This window comes from Hypomesus transpacificus, chromosome 11 (genome assembly GCF_021917145.1).
Source record: "Hypomesus transpacificus isolate Combined female chromosome 11, fHypTra1, whole genome shotgun sequence".
In the NCBI taxonomy this organism is placed as follows: Eukaryota; Metazoa; Chordata; class Actinopteri; order Osmeriformes; family Osmeridae; genus Hypomesus; species Hypomesus transpacificus.
In genome coordinates, this window is record NC_061070.1 from 18,063,958 (window position 1) to 18,079,084 (window position 15,127).

Consider the following 15,127-nt stretch of genomic DNA (forward strand, 5'->3'; position numbering starts at 1 on the left):
TATTTCTGCAAGATTGAAAATCAAAGGCCTATTATATACAAAACACAGTCATAGTAGTAAGTGATGGCCTTAAAAAAATAGAGAGATTCATTGTCAATCCACTGTCAATGAGAATCGCATACATTCATCTCATGATCAGAGGAAGACAGGACTGTTCTAGGTGGCAGAGAATGATTATTTATCGGTAGAGGTTCTAAGAGGAAAAAACACAAACAACTGTCATGATATCCGCTAATATGTGTGGATCCATTCAGCTCTAAACCAACTAAAACCATTCTGGCCTACAATATTTTGGCAACGCAGTGTCGTTTTGAGTGACATATACGAGAACCAATCCTGCTCGTCGATGTAATAGACTATAGCCAATGCAGTTGACAAAATAAAATGTCCCGCCCCCTGTGCTGGACGTTCAGCAAAGAGATGCTGCGTTCGGTCAATGAGGGGGAGAACGTCATCTGTTTTATGCATTGAACTAGCTAAGATAGCTAGCTGGTTAGCCAGATCAGTAGCCAGCGAGCAATTATATCAAAATTAGCTCAAACATAATTTTTCTCAAACATTTTTGTGCTTAAACAGCCCGAGCTATTCATAGTGCTACATTGTGTAGGGTGCCAATCATGCTTCAAAAAACACACAGTCGGTGCTGGAAAATGCTTAAAGGGGATCGTGTTAAGTGGCTATTTTAGCTGGCTAGTCAACACTATAGTAGTTAGTGCTAGCTAGCTAACTAGCAAAGCTAGAATCATCCACTGACAGTTGATTCGTTAAATACCACATTTGAACAAGGCAGATAAACCTAAGTAACTTCGAGTCTACAAGAAGGACAAACGTCAAGTGGCTATTTGGTTTCCTTCAAGAACGTAAGTACTCACGACTGGATACTAGTTGATGTTAGCTACAGCTAGCCTGGCTAGGCTGGAATAAGTAAAAGTGAGCTAGATTGTTTGTGCTAACCATAATTTGTAACAAACACCAGTGCATGAAACAAACTATAGAGTATCAAGCTAGTAATACTATCAGCTAGAGTCTAGACTAACTAGTTCAGTTTAGGCCGAGTACCAAGACACTGTGATCTTATTAATCACAAGTTTGACATCTAACGTTAGCTAGACATGACTAAGGGTAAGGTAACATGTTAGAAATATGCAGAGACTGTATTAAATTGATTGTTAAGAACTACTTTAGCTAGGTAGTTTGCTTGTGCCAATGTGTTTACTGACAACAAAACAAAATGTTTAGTAAACTACAGTAGCTAGCAAGCTGACTTGGGAATGTAGCGAGCTAGCTACAGGTGTAGCGTTATGTGGTCCACCTGACACCATTATGCTAGCAAGGAGGGATAACATGATTTTTCAACTTGGTTCAAACTTAATTACTAGCCTACGCCGTAAAATAGTTGATCTGGCCAGAGCTAGTTAGGTAGCATCTAAGCGCATAACATAATTGACAACAAGACGAAAGTCGCCCAAGTTTTCTATATTGCAAGCAAGCTAGTTAGCTGAAAGCAAATCAACCGTGACGTTTTCTGAAATCACACTGAAAATGTGTCAGTTTTGAAACGAAATCAGCAACGAATCGTTTGTCATAGGCCATGTCGACAACCTCGAAGGCCTGTAGTGCGTATACCAGTTTCTGTGAGGTTGGTTCTTCCAAGAGGGTCTGGTACATGTGTTCTGTTGGGCAAACTAGCTTGTTTATGCTGTGCTCCGTACGTGGTCAACGTGTCTCCGGTGGAAGGGGACACTTCATTTGAGTTTGTCACTGACTTGTCACCCAGAGAGGGAGGTGCATACTGCTGTGGAGATACAGAATGGTCATCATCACTGACTTGTTTATATTGACACCTGGTTGCCAGGTCGTGACCCCAGTTCCTCTGAATGCTGCTAACAGTGCACCAGAGAGATGGCAAAACACACACATACACACTAGTGCGCTCATACACATGCCTGCAGAAACACACTTTCAGGAGTTTATTAATATATTTTTTTAGGCATGACTCATGTTATAGCACCCACCTTGTTTTTCTAAATACTTTTGTGTATGTCCTGCTGTTACACCTGACTTTGCCCTCAGAGTTTACATTTAGTCATTTATCAGATGCTGTTATCCAGAGCAACTTACAGTAAATACAGGGACATACCTCCAAGGCAAGTAGGGTGAAGTGCCTTGCCCAAGGACACAACGTCATTTGGCACTGCCAGATCGAACCATTAACCTTCTGATTACTAGCCCGATTCCCTAACTGCTCAGCCACTTGACCCTGTTGATGTACTTCAGAAAGAGGAGAAACACGATCAGGTACATGGTACGCTACTACACACACAGTACCCCTACAGTTGCATGACCTCCGTCGCTATAGAAACAACTCGACTGCCACTCCAGCTCCGTAACCATGGAGACGTCCGGAAAAGGCATGACATCAGCCCTGTGGTTGCATCACTGCAGTGCCAGAGACACCGACCATAGGTGGTTGTCTGCTCCTCCTGGTGTGTGCGCGTACAGGCCACGGGGACTGCAACACCGTGAGGGTGAGCTTTGTTGTCATTAATTGCCGTCAGGATTCGGTTGAAAAGCACTGGCTTTAATGTAATAAGCCGAGGGAGGATGAACCAAAGTGACTAGGCCGGGGAACAAAGGCAAGGTGGGCGGTTCTCCCTGAGAGGCATCAGAGGGTTCTAAACCCAAGCTTCCCCGTCGCCAGGGTAACTATACTTCAAACGGGCAGCCTCACATCCTGCTGGCCACAATGGCTGGCAGGGTTAGGAAGGGGACTGACTGCATGTGATTTGTGTTGGTTTGGCATCACACAAAACACAAAAGCCCTCGAATCCATATTCAGTGGGATGGGTCCACTTGTTGTACTGTCATGCTAATGGTAGCGTAGCATTAAGGCCCCAAGTTTTAATGAGGAGAGACATCAAGCCCTGTTGGAAGCGTTGACCTGTTAGGTTATTTATGTGTTCGTTTTAACAAAACTCTTATGACTGTTTTGTCTATGAGCACTATAGCCTCCCTAGTGTAGCCTAATGCCTTGGCCCACGACTCTGCTACGTTCGGAATCAAAGAGGCTGCATGAAATGTATCTTGAGTATCTGTATATGAGTGTGAAGGTTGGGTTCTGGCTTGTCTCTCTGCGGCTGTCTTACCTTGGCCTGGGTGAAGTGTGTGTGTGTGTGTGTGTGTGTGTGTGTGGTGAGTGTAACCCTAGCTGCTCGCTATTTATAGGGATGGTGTGAGGGATACGTAGTGTCGCACACAGACAGGCATGCCGCTCTCATGCCCCTGTCGCTGCATCACCATACAGTTGGCCCTCGCGGATCCACACAATGGACTAATGCGTAGTAGTTCAAGCCCAGCCCAGGCCCAAGCCCACACCGTTTCAGCCCAGCCTAACCTATGAAAAGTGATGAATGCCTCAACTCTTTATTTTGTGTCACCCCACCTGATTCAGATGTGGACCAGGCTCCGCTCACAACACCACAACCAGGTCTATTCCTGTGTGTGGGTAATGCTCTTAACACCGAGGTTTCACCCCAAAGAAGCTTAGAGCTGCTCCATTGACTGTGACCCTGGATCGCTTCCTGGACAGAGTGGCTGGCTATCTGTGGATTTGATGAGTGATCACTGTTGTCACAATGGAAGGTGTTGTGTGTGTGTGTGTGTGTGTGTGTGTGTGTGTGTGTGTGAGTGAGTGTGAGAGAGAGAGAGAGTGTGAGTGTGTGAGTGTGTGTGATTGCCAGAGTGACCCAGTGCTGTCAGAGCTCAGTAACAGTAGAGGACGTGTCCAGAACTTTAGTCCTGCTTCTGCTTTCAGCCAGGGGGAATGAAAAGTGTTGAGGTAGAGGTTTGAGCACTGGAAGGTCAAAGGCCACATGACCTAGGCCCCTGGCGGCCTGTAGCAGCTCTGGTCTGGTGTCTGCTCCAGCCGCAGGCTTTAAGGAGACACATCCCACTTTCTCCCATTCAGTCCCCCTCTCCTGTCGTCCTAGTGGGTAAATCAGTTCATCGGTCACAGCAATGTGTTTGATTGAGGCCATTGACACCCAAGTGTACACAAATGCTGTGAGATTCCAACGGCGTCTCTCTCTCTCTCTCTCTCTCTCTCTCTCTCTCTCTCTCTCTCTCTCTCTCTCTCTCTCTCTCTCTCTCTCCTTCTTTCTCTCCTCTCTCTCTCTCCTTCTGTCTCTCTCTCTCTCTCTCTCTCTCTCTCTCTCTCTCTCTCTCTCTCTCTCTCTCTCTCTCTCCTTCTTTCTCTCCTTCTGTCTCTCTCCTTCTCTCTCTCTCTCTCTCTCTCTCTCTCTCTCTCTCTCTCTCTCTCTCTCTCTCTCTCTCTCTCTCTCTCTCTCTCCTTCTTTCTCTCCTTCTGTCTCTCTCTCTCTCTCTCTCTCTCCCTCTCCCCGTAGTAAGAGCTTTAAAGGCCAGGTTGCTTTAGGAGAGTGAATCCTGCCAACCATTAGATTACTGCCTCCCACTGTTGACGCCTTTCATCCCACTCTCTCTCTGGTAGAGAGAGCCTCAGTCTTGATAGACTCTCTCCTACTCCTCTCTTTCAGGTTTAAAGAAGCAGTGATTGCTTACTGTCACAAGCAAATGGTTAGCTAACTAGATGTGAATGGTGACGTTGCATAGTTCAGGTTAATGGTTAGGCTGGATGGTTAGGTGAAAAGGTTACACTGGGTGAAAGTGAAGCGCTCAGCCCTCAGGACTTAATACGGCTTCATGTTTCCCCTAACTGACAAGCTTGCGTCAGGCACTGTGTCTTACCTGGAAACCAACTGAAACACGATAGTTCTTACGACTGCAGATTCCTGTTCCACTCACAGTTCTGTGTCTTATAGACTTATCTCATGACCCCCCCTCTCCCATGACCCCCCCCTCTCCCATGACCCCCCCCCTCTCTCCCATGACCCCCCCTCTCCCATCTCCCTCCCCCCAAGGCGGTGGCCTGAGCCATGGGGGCTTTCCTTGACAAGCCCAAGACGGAGAAACACAACGCCCACGGGGCAGGCAACAGCCTGCGCTTCGGCCTGAGCTCCATGCAGGGCTGGCGGGTGGAGATGGAGGACGCCCACACGGCCGTGCTGGGGCTGCCCCACGGCCTGCCCGACTGGTCCTTCTTCGCCGTGTACGACGGCCACGCCGGCTCGCGCGTGGCCAACTACTGCTCCAAACACCTGCTGGAGCACATCATCAGCGCCAGCCTCAACCCCGCCTCCGCCGCCTCCTCGACCACGCCCACCCCCGAGGCGGGCTCCTCGGGCCCCGCGGGCTCCCTCGCCCCCCCCACCGTGGAGGCGGTGAAGGCGGGCATCCGCGTGGGCTTCCTGAAGATCGACGAGCACATGCGCAGCTTCTCGGACCTGCGCAACGGCATGGACCGCAGTGGCTCCACGGCGGTGGGCGTCCTCGTGTCGCCCGCTCACATCTTCTTCGTCAACTGCGGCGACTCGCGCGGCGTCCTCTACCGCAACTCCCACGTGTGCTTCTCCACGCTGGACCACAAGCCTTGCAACCCCCGCGAGAAGGAGCGCATCCAGAACGCCGGCGGCTCCGTGATGATCCAGAGGGTCAACGGCTCGCTGGCCGTGTCCCGCGCCCTGGGCGACTACGACTACAAGTGCGTGGAGGGCAAGGGCCCCACGGAGCAGTTGGTCAGCCCCGAGCCGGAGGTGTTTGAGATCGCACGCGCCCCGGAGGATCAGTTTGTGGTGCTGGCCTGCGACGGGATCTGGGACGTGATGAGCAACGAGGAGCTGTGCGAGTTTGTGCGCTTCCGTCTGGAGGTGTCGGACGACCTGGAGAGGGTCTGCAACGAGGTGGTGGACACCTGCCTCCACAAGGTACGGGAGGGAGGGAGGGTGGCGGAGGTGTGTGTGTGTGTCTTGTTTCGGTGTTCTTCCGCATTTCAATGGATGTAAAAGTGAGATCTGGACCACTGTTGAAGCGTGCTTTTACCCAGTCCTGATTCTATATCTTGTCACGCAATTTTTTTCTTCCCTTCTCAGTTCCTGGGTGTAAACATCCACCCCCCCCCCCACACACACACACAATAACTGTTGTTCTGGCGCCCGTCTGTCCCTCTCCCAGGGGAGCAGGGACAACATGAGTGTGGTGCTGGTGTGTATGCCCAACTCTCCCAAGGTGTCTGAGGAGGCTGTGAGGAGAGACGCAGAGCTGGACACCTTCCTGGAGGCTCGCGTGGAAGGTGAGAGTTACACCACCCATTCCAGGGCTCTGTCCTGACGTAGGCTTGGTTCTGTGGGCTTCTAGGGAATCCCGGAAGGTAGATTTAAGGTTAGGCTATGGACAGTACATACAGGGGTCCTCTGATCCATAATCCTCTTATCATAGCCACGGTTATAGCAGCTCAGGTACCCAGCGTTTAGGCTCTGTGCAGCCTGGTACTTCTTCTCGACCCATGTCTATTCCTCAGTGTGACTTTCTCTCCTCTCCTGTAAGTTCTTTTTCTCCAGGATATCAAACATGTCGTCTCACTGTGTCTTTAAGACCTGGAGTCTGTTTCTTTTCATACTACGTCTTCCTTCCTTCCTTCCTATTTTTTCTTTCTTTTTTTCTTTCCAATTCTTTTTTTTGGGGGTGGGGAGGGAGGAGGTGGGGGTCATCTGACGAGCATGTGAGAGCTACGAGCCTTTGGGGGTTGCGTAACCTGCTCCGTAACTAGGTTGAGGTAACGTTGAGCCAAGGTTGCCTAACGTTGCATGGAGGTTTCCGCTGGGCTCTGAGAAAGCCGCCAGCAGCGCCACTCTGGTGAGGAATGCGCTGGCTGAACATCGGACTGGCTCTGGGCCCAGCGTCCAGCTAGGTGCCTGGCTAGGCGTTCTCTCTCCCTACTCCCATCTTTCTCTCGCCTCTCTTCCTCTTCTGCTTTTAACGTGACTCTGACTGAGCCTGTTGATGGGCAGGTGGTATTTACCCAACCTTTGATGCATTCTTCTTTGCTCCTCCACCCCTCGGTTGACCTCTCTTTCTATTCTCTTTCTTCTCCTCAGTTCTCACCCTCCCCCCTGCTCTCTCTGCCCCCTCCTGCTCTCTCCTCCCCCCTGCTCTCTCTCCTCCCCCCTGCTCTCTCCTCCCCCCTGCTCTCTCTCCTCCCCCCTGCTCTCTCTCCTCCCTCCTGCTCTCTCTTCCCCCCTGCTCTCCCTCCTCCCCCCTGCTCTCTCTGCCCCCCCCCTGCGCTCTCTGCCCCCCCCTGCTCTCTCTCCTCCCCCCTGCTCTTCCTCCTCCCCCCTGCTCTCTCTCTCCTCCCCCCTGCTCTCTTTCTCTCCTCCCCCCCGCCTCTCTCTCTCTCCTCCCCCAGCCTCTCTCTCTCCTCCCCCCCTCTTCTCTCTCTCTCTCTCTCTCTCTCTCTCTCTCTCTCTCTCCTCCCCCCTCCTCTCTCTCTCTCTTCCCCCCTCCTCTCTCTCTCTCCTCCCCCCTCCTCTCTCTCTCTCCTCCCCCCTCCTCTCTCTCTCTCCTCCCCCCCTCCTCTCTCTCTCTCCTCCCCCCTGCTCTCTCTCCCCTTCCCCTGTCTCACTCCTGTCCGTCCTGTGTTTCAGAGATTATAGAGAAGTCGGGTGATGAGGGGATTCCAGACCTGGTTACTGTCATCAGGCACCTCTCCACAGAGAGCATCCCTAACCTGCCACCTGGGGGAGGCCTCGCTAGCAAGTAAGACACACATACACACACACCCTCCTACCCTTCATCCACCTGTCCACTGCTTTGCTTGCCCATTGTGTATTATATTGCAGAGTATGACTCTGCACTTCTGACTGTGTCTGTTTGCCTCTCAGGCGCAGTGTTGTTGAAGCAGTGTACCACCGCCTGAACCCTCACAGGGAAGAAGATGGGGTGAGTATCAGGGCTGCACAATTATGGCCAAAATGATCATCACGATTATTTGGATCAATATTGAGATTAATTATCACGATTATTTGTTGATTTTAACCAAAACAAATGTTATTGTCACATAGGCTTAATATAACTGTTTTCACATCCATATTGTGCTACATTCCTGCTAATGTACAAATATGTGCATTAAAATAAAATATATCCTCTTGTTCACCAAAATATATCTCCTTCAAGGGTCCTTCAAGGTCCTTCAAGAATAGGTCCTTCAAGAATAAAGAAAAATAAAGAAAATTTAGCAAAACTTCAACAGGTCCTGATTTTCAATTTTCCATTGTGTAAATATATTTTAGGAATAAAAAAAATAAATAATGAGTGTTCTATGAACGAAATGACGCATTCTTTATATCGCTCGATCGTGGGAAGCCAAAATCTTGATTGTGATTAAAATTCGATTAATTGTGCAGCCCTAGTGAGTGTACTGTCTCTGTCTCTCTCTGTCTCTGTCTGTCTGTCTCTCTCTGTCTCTGTCTGTCTGTCTGTCTCTGTCTGTCTGTCTGTCTGTCTGTCTGTCTGTCTGTCTGTCTCTGTCTGTCTGTCTGTCTGTCTGTCTGTCTGTCTGTCTGTCTGTCTGTCTGTCTGTCTCTGTCTGTCTCTGTCTGTCTGTCTCTGTCTGTCTGTCTCCCTTTCAAATGTATCCCATCGACATGTACTCCAAGTGTGTGTGTGCTAGTGGGCAGGCTCCTACCTTTTCCATGTTCTCTCCACACATCCCTTCATGACATCCAGTTTGCACGCTGCATGCCCTCCCTTACAAACACCTTTTTGTATCCCACTCCACCTGCATTGACCAATAGGCCTACATGTCACCAATACATGTCTCCAGGAGTGGACTCTGATGTGAGCTCTCTACGCTCCCTGTCCACTTCTACATTTAGTCATTTAGCAGACGCTCTTATCCAGAGCGACTTACAGTAAGTACAGGGACATTCCCCCAAGGCAAATAGGGTGAAGGACACAACATCATTTTGCATGGCCGGGGAATCGAACCATCTGATTACTAGCCCCACTCCCTTACCGCTCAGCCACCTGAGCTTTTATAACCCTACTGGTTACAGATCGGACCAGCTTGACCGCTCCCTCATCTCATGTGTCTTCCTGTAGTCTGTGCATGCTGCAACTCTCTGGGATGGACAGGCAGGAAGGGCAGCTGGCCCTTTAAGACACCATAGAACAGGCGTGCCGGAGCCATGCTAGCTGGAACCAGTCTAGCTGGAGCCAGGCTAGCTGGAGCCATGCTAGCTGGAACCAGTCTAGCTGGAGCCAGGCTAGCTGGAGCCAGGCTAGCTGGAACCAGTCTAGCTGGAGCCAGTCTAGCTGGAGCCAGTCTAGCTGGAGCCAGGCTAGCTGGAGCCAGGCTAGCTGGAGCCAGGCTAGCTGGAGCCAGGCTAGCTGGAGCCAGGCTAGCTGGAGCCAGGCTAGCTGGAGCCAGGCTAGCTGGAGCCAGGCTAACTAGCTGTGCGGTTTAGCCGTTGTCTGTACTGACCCCTCTCTCTGGTCCGGAGCTGGGATCTCATCCACCAGTCTGGGCCTGCTCCGGACGCTCCCCTGCCCCGGACCCCCACGCCCAGCCTCCCTGCATGCCTTACCCTGCAGCGTGAACACACACCGGCTCAGTGGGGCCCGCTGTGCTGAACATAATGCCTAGGTAGCCTGGTCTCCCAGTGAGGATTATGTCACTTCCTTTGATGTGTGGAGTAGAGGTGCATTGTGGGGGAGTGGGAGGGGGGGGGGTGCATGCCTGCAGGCCCAGGAGTGTTGGCATCCTGGGAATGTTCAGAAGAAAAACACTGAGAAGCTGTAAAAAGCAGCTGGAGTTAGCTAGCTCCCATGCCATTGTGGCGGTGACAGGGCCACTAGCGTGTTTGTGTTTGTGTGGGCTGGACTGTCCTGTAGTCTGCTGTAGGTGCATGGGGTCTGGATCTGGGACCCTGGAATGTGTTGTGCTGTCTTTGAGTTTGAAGTCTGTCCAGTCGTCTAGCCGAAGCGTAGCCACGTGTTCTCTCTGTGTGTGTCCGCGAACAGTGTGTTTCTGTGTCCCTTCTCTCACACATCTCTGTCCACACGCTTGCAGTCGACTGACTGAACCAAACGTAGTAACTAATTAAGTGATGTCGTTTGTAATGTTTAAAGGTCCTGCATTGTCACCTTGTTGTCTTTCTCAAATGGGTCGTAGGTGAATTTTGTATTGCAACATTTAAGGTGCAAATAATCCGTCTTAGTGCTGTAACTGTGCCAAACCAGCATTTTTACTCGAGTTTAAGTTCTTGAAACAACAGAAGTATCGAAAAAATTATGATTTTAGCTCAACCCTTCAAGGGAACGATACTGTAGAATGCTACCTGACATCAAGTATCCCTCCGATTACAACACCTTTTTATTTACACAGGGGGTTAAGGCAGAGCTCAAGATTTGTATAAAGTTATTAGAGCCAATCTTCATTCATCCTTCTTGAACAACTCAATTTGGCTTAATATTTCAAAATTTGACAAAAAAAAACTAGTTTGACATTACAGGACAAGAAATATGTTAAGGTCTTTATGCAGACTTGAACACACTTAAAATTAGATTAATAATCTCAACAAAGAGCCACACAAACAAACACACACACAAGCGATGCGGGGAAGCTGGTGTAGAGTTGAGCCCTGCCTGTCTAACTGTGTGTTCACCCCTCTGATTAACGCAGCCCTCCTGTTTCATTTGGTAAGTTGACACATAACTCTACATGTCCATATTTCTATATATTTCTATATCTCCACCCATGCTCCCTCTCTCCTTCCTGACAGTGGAATGAGCTGCTCTGAGCATGTGCAGAGCTTTGATTTTAGCTGTTCCCTGACTGACTGGCTGGCTGGTACAGGACATGTTAAGGCTGCTTGTGGATTCTGACTCAAAAGAGCCAGAAACTGTTTCTCACAGTACACATACACACACACACACAGCACCTTTTGAATGAGAATTTGTATTTGACTGGTCTGGAAAAATGAATAAAATTAACATAGTCACCTTGCTCTGTCTCTGTCTCTCTCTCTCTCTCTGCTTCATGTGGAGAATGGGGCAGGCTCTCACTCTCCCAAGCTCCCTGATTGGCTCCGTGGAGTGGGGGGAGTGGCTATGGGCCCTGTAATCAAATACAGCTTCCAGTCAGATATGATTGGCAACTAAAATCTGTTTTAAAGAGTATCGTTGCATCTCACAATGGTTTTTGGATTTTGTTTTTCACCTCTGTTCTTCTCCCCTCTCTTCCTTCTTCTTCTCTCTCCTTCCTGTCTCGCCCTTTAGAACGGAGCAGACCTGGAGGAACCCTGGTAGCTGCCCCGCAGGTCGCCTGATCCAAACCCAGGACTCCTTGATACCCAAGATCATTACACTCTCACTACACCTTCCTTCACCCTCCTCGATACCAAGAGATCAATTGTACCCATCTTTAAAAAACGGATTTAGAAACCTCCCACCACACACGAACCAACAGCAAGCTGGCTAAAGAATAGGAACCATGACAGTAGTCTGGAATCGAAACAAAATATCTACTCGAGAAATCGAGACCTTATTTCCTTTGTGTTGCTTTATTTGTGGTCATTGTTTTTACGGGCCAGTGAAGAGACCCTAGTTTGGATATTTCTGGCCGTCCCTGTAAAACTTTGTGGTGCCTTTCTCCCATTGGCTGAGGATGGAGGATCTAGCAGCCAGCCAGTAAGAGGTCTGGGTCACTGACCCTTCCTGCCCAGGATCCCAGACCCTAAGCCTCAGCCTCCAAGCAGCTAGCCAGCATGCCTTCCTTTTCAGACCCCTGGTCCCAGGCCCCTTCCGCCCCAGCCCTGGGCCTCAGGTCCAGCCACAGACCCCCTCAGGCCCACCAGGCTTCTAGGAGGCCTCAGCCACCAGGGCCCTGTCCAGACCTTCGGCCCCGCCCCCCAACCTGGTCCCCCAGTCCCTCCTTCCAGACACAAGGGGATGGTGGGGACACAGGCTGGGTCAGGGCTGGGTCAGGGCTGGGTCAGGGCTGGCTCAGGGCTGGGTCAGGGCTGGGTCAGGGGGCTTGGCTGTGGCAGAGATCAGTTTTGGCATTGGGATGAACATTTGTGTGAAATATGGACAAGACTGGCTGGCTACATCATGGCATTAGCTACCCGGATGAGGAGAAGGGTTTCGAGAGTGACAGTTTCTTATAACTCGCTCTCTCGGCGGATAACATTCAGTAGACTCGTCATGAGAAGATCAATCTATAAATCCATACATATTTTTTATTTCTGTTTTTCCATTCCTGGTATAGCAAAATTATTTAAAAAAAGAAGTTGCCTAATGCGTGTATGAACACAAGTGTGCTGTGAAGGAGGACTTGAAGAAGAGGAGTGAAGAAGAGGGCTTGGTGGTGTGCTTGTGAGCGTGTGCACACGCACACACCATCACCGTGGAGACGGATGGAAGTCGGGGATTCTAACGAACCACCAAAGCTCTAACCGCTTCCCTCCCTCCCTCCCCTCCTATCCTTAATCAGTACAAACACAGACTCTAAACTTGCCTTTTCCTTTCTCACACCATATTTTGTATGTAAGCGTGGTTTTTGTTTTAGCGGGGGGGGGAAAAGTCTAGGCAATGACGATGAACAGTTTTATTTTTTCAAATGCTGTGTAACTTTAATAGTGTTTAATGGCTGTTCCATTTGCATTCTTTTACATTCTAAAATATGTCAGATATATATATAGTCATATATATATATATATCTGTCATGATTAAATGCTTTGAAGATGTCAAAGTAGTCTGAAGGTCATGGATCCACTGAGCCCGTTTGTCAGCAAAGTGTCTCAGGAGGGGAAATGCCCTAAAGCACTGTGTCCCACACCAGTCTGCCTCAGTCCAGTCCGCTCCAGAGAACCATTAGTCCAAATTTCAGGAGCCTCAAAAGTACAACGCTTAGTATGTGGAGAAAAACACGCCCCTGTGCCCTCTTAACATTTGCAGTCTATTGACCAGACAGTGGAGTGCTCCAAACCCACTTGGATCCCGGGCCAGTGGGAGGAGGTGAAGAGTGGGCCAGGAGAGCTGTGGTTAGGTACCTGACCCTGCCTGGCACAGTTCTACTGGCACACAAGCTTCTGGTGCCATATGACCATTAGGTACTTGAATGTTGTGTATGTATTATTATTATTTTTTGTACTTTCTTTTGCAGCAACAGCTTTGCTTTTCATGAGGTTTTGTATATTTTTTTTGTAGTGTGCATGTATTGTGTTGGAGTGCAGGCGGGTGATGCAGGTGGGTGATGCAGGCGGGTGATTCAATAGGGTGATTCAGGCGGGTGATTCAGGCGGGTGATGCAGGTGGGTGATTCTGGAGGGTGATGCAGGTGGGTGATTCTGGAGGGTGATGCAGGTGGGTGATTCTGGAGGGTGATGCAGGCGGGTGATTCTGGAGGGTGATGCAGGCGGGTGATGCAGGTGGGTGATTCTGGAGGGTGATGCGGAAGGGGTACTCCATATTCATGGGGATGTTTAAGCTATAGCAGACACTGGGAGGGAGGGGGGAGGTGAGGGGGGGGGGGGGGGGGTGAGGGAAGGGGAGCTTTATTTGAATGTAATTCACCTTCATACACTACTACGCTGCACAGACAAAAAATAGATGCTTTTTCCCCCCTTGTGGTCATTCAATGACAACCTTTCCTTGCATTCATTTAGGTGAAATACACAATGAGCACCAAATGTCCTTTGACTGATTCACTGTTATTTTGGTTCTGTACTGGAGCAATTTGAGTTTGATAGGGTACAATAAAGTGCCAGTTTAAAATGTGTTTCATTTAAGGGTATGTCTATAAATATCTATGAAGCATTTAGAAATTATATAAAAATAGCACTTCTTTACGTAGTCCATCCATTTTTAGCTCCGTAGCCTTTTAAAATGGTAATAAAAGTAAAGGTGCATTTTCTCTGCATGCAAGAACTACCTGAAGTTTGCAATCCATAGACATAAGACACTTTGTTACATTATGCAATTACTCTCTTTCAAGCCTTTACTGGAACTATGTTTAGTTCCTAAACTCTCCAGGCTTGTTCACATTTACATGTTATTCATTTAACTGACACTTTTATCGAAAGCCGCTTACAAATGATGCATATAGTAAGTCAACAGCTAATCGAGAACCAGAAGTACACTATTCTAACAGTATTTACGTGTTCAGTGCCAAGGAACTGTCTGTATTTGGTGAACAAGAGGGTGCACAAACGTCTCTTCTCCGGTATAACAGTGCAGTCATAACAATAAACATCTCAAGTGCAACTTCGTGAAAAAAAACATGTAGGTACAGTTTACAAGACAGTACTACAACAAGATCTCAGATGCAATACTTTTTGGGTAACTATAATCTATGTTTAGGTTAACTCACTATAGTAATATAAAAACATAGTATTTGTATATTATATCTTACTTGGTTTTCCATATTAAACTGGCAGTGTTCACACTTAACCTCATAGTCATTGCATGTCAAGTACAACATGATGGAAGCCGAAATTGGCACCGAAAGTGGAACTGTACAAGGACTTTTGGTGCTCAGTGTAAATGCCAAATATGTATGGATACATGAAATTTCCCAATGCATTTATTGTTTTGGGTGTATATTTAAATCCAACTTGTGTTGATATGAAGACATTAATGAACCTTCCCATTATTATTAACTGTAAGAATTAGCTTGACTGCAAACGAGATTTGTGATAAGAATGATTCTGCGAGCTTTGAGGTAGGAGTTTAACCCAAGTGATTTTAGTGAACTAGTAAAAGAAATGTCCTTAGAAATTTGTAAGAGTATCTTACTATAGTCTATTATAGTAACAGTTTTATTTATTCCTGATTTTAACCTTTTTAAAATAAGTGCTGTATTTTGAGCGGTATGAGATTATGATGTGTGTGGGTTTTGGTATCTGTAAATCCCACCTCTTCTGCAGGGTCATCTGTGAGATTGACAGGGTCAGCGTTCAGGGGTCATCTGGGGTTTGGCCACACCTCCTTGTATTGATAGTTCCCAGTATGATATTGTGATGTTTCAGACCATACAATGAACATAATATTCAATAAAAGATGGATACGTTTAGCTGTTATTGTTATGTTATCACACACACACACACTTAACCACCATTTGTCATTGTGGAAGAATGTATGAATCTACAAGGTATCACTCCCCGGTCCCCCAAATTGAGAATTAGGTCGGACTCACCTTTTGGCTAAAATATGT

General features: G+C 48.3%; 1 protein-coding gene across 1 annotated transcript; it reads left to right on the plus strand.

The window, feature by feature from the left end:
* The first annotated feature begins 409 nt into the window (after positions 1-409).
* Positions 410-14,986, plus strand: ppm1ba (protein phosphatase, Mg2+/Mn2+ dependent, 1Ba). The gene is made up of 6 exons (XM_047029130.1): positions 410-860; positions 4,938-5,840; positions 6,088-6,205; positions 7,557-7,668; positions 7,794-7,851; positions 11,191-14,986. Exons 2-6 carry the CDS (start codon positions 4,953-4,955, stop codon positions 11,218-11,220), a joined length of 1,206 nt encoding a protein of 401 aa, XP_046885086.1. The 5' UTR covers positions 410-860; positions 4,938-4,952; the 3' UTR covers positions 11,221-14,986.
* Positions 14,987-15,127: the final 141 nt, after the last annotated feature.

What these genes read in the sequence shown, in the direction of transcription:
- ppm1ba (XM_047029130.1), top strand. Translation starts at nt 4,953, where the DNA reads ATGGGGGCTTTCCTTGACAAGCCCAAGACGGAGAAACACAACGCCCAC. An exon ending in TGGACACCTGCCTCCACAAG is followed by an intron (nt 5,841 to 6,087) that starts GTACGGGAGGGA and finishes TCCCTCTCCCAG; the next exon opens with GGGAGCAGGGACAACATGAG. An exon ending in GGGGGAGGCCTCGCTAGCAA is followed by an intron (nt 7,669 to 7,793) that starts GTAAGACACACA and finishes TTTGCCTCTCAG; the next exon opens with GCGCAGTGTTGTTGAAGCAG.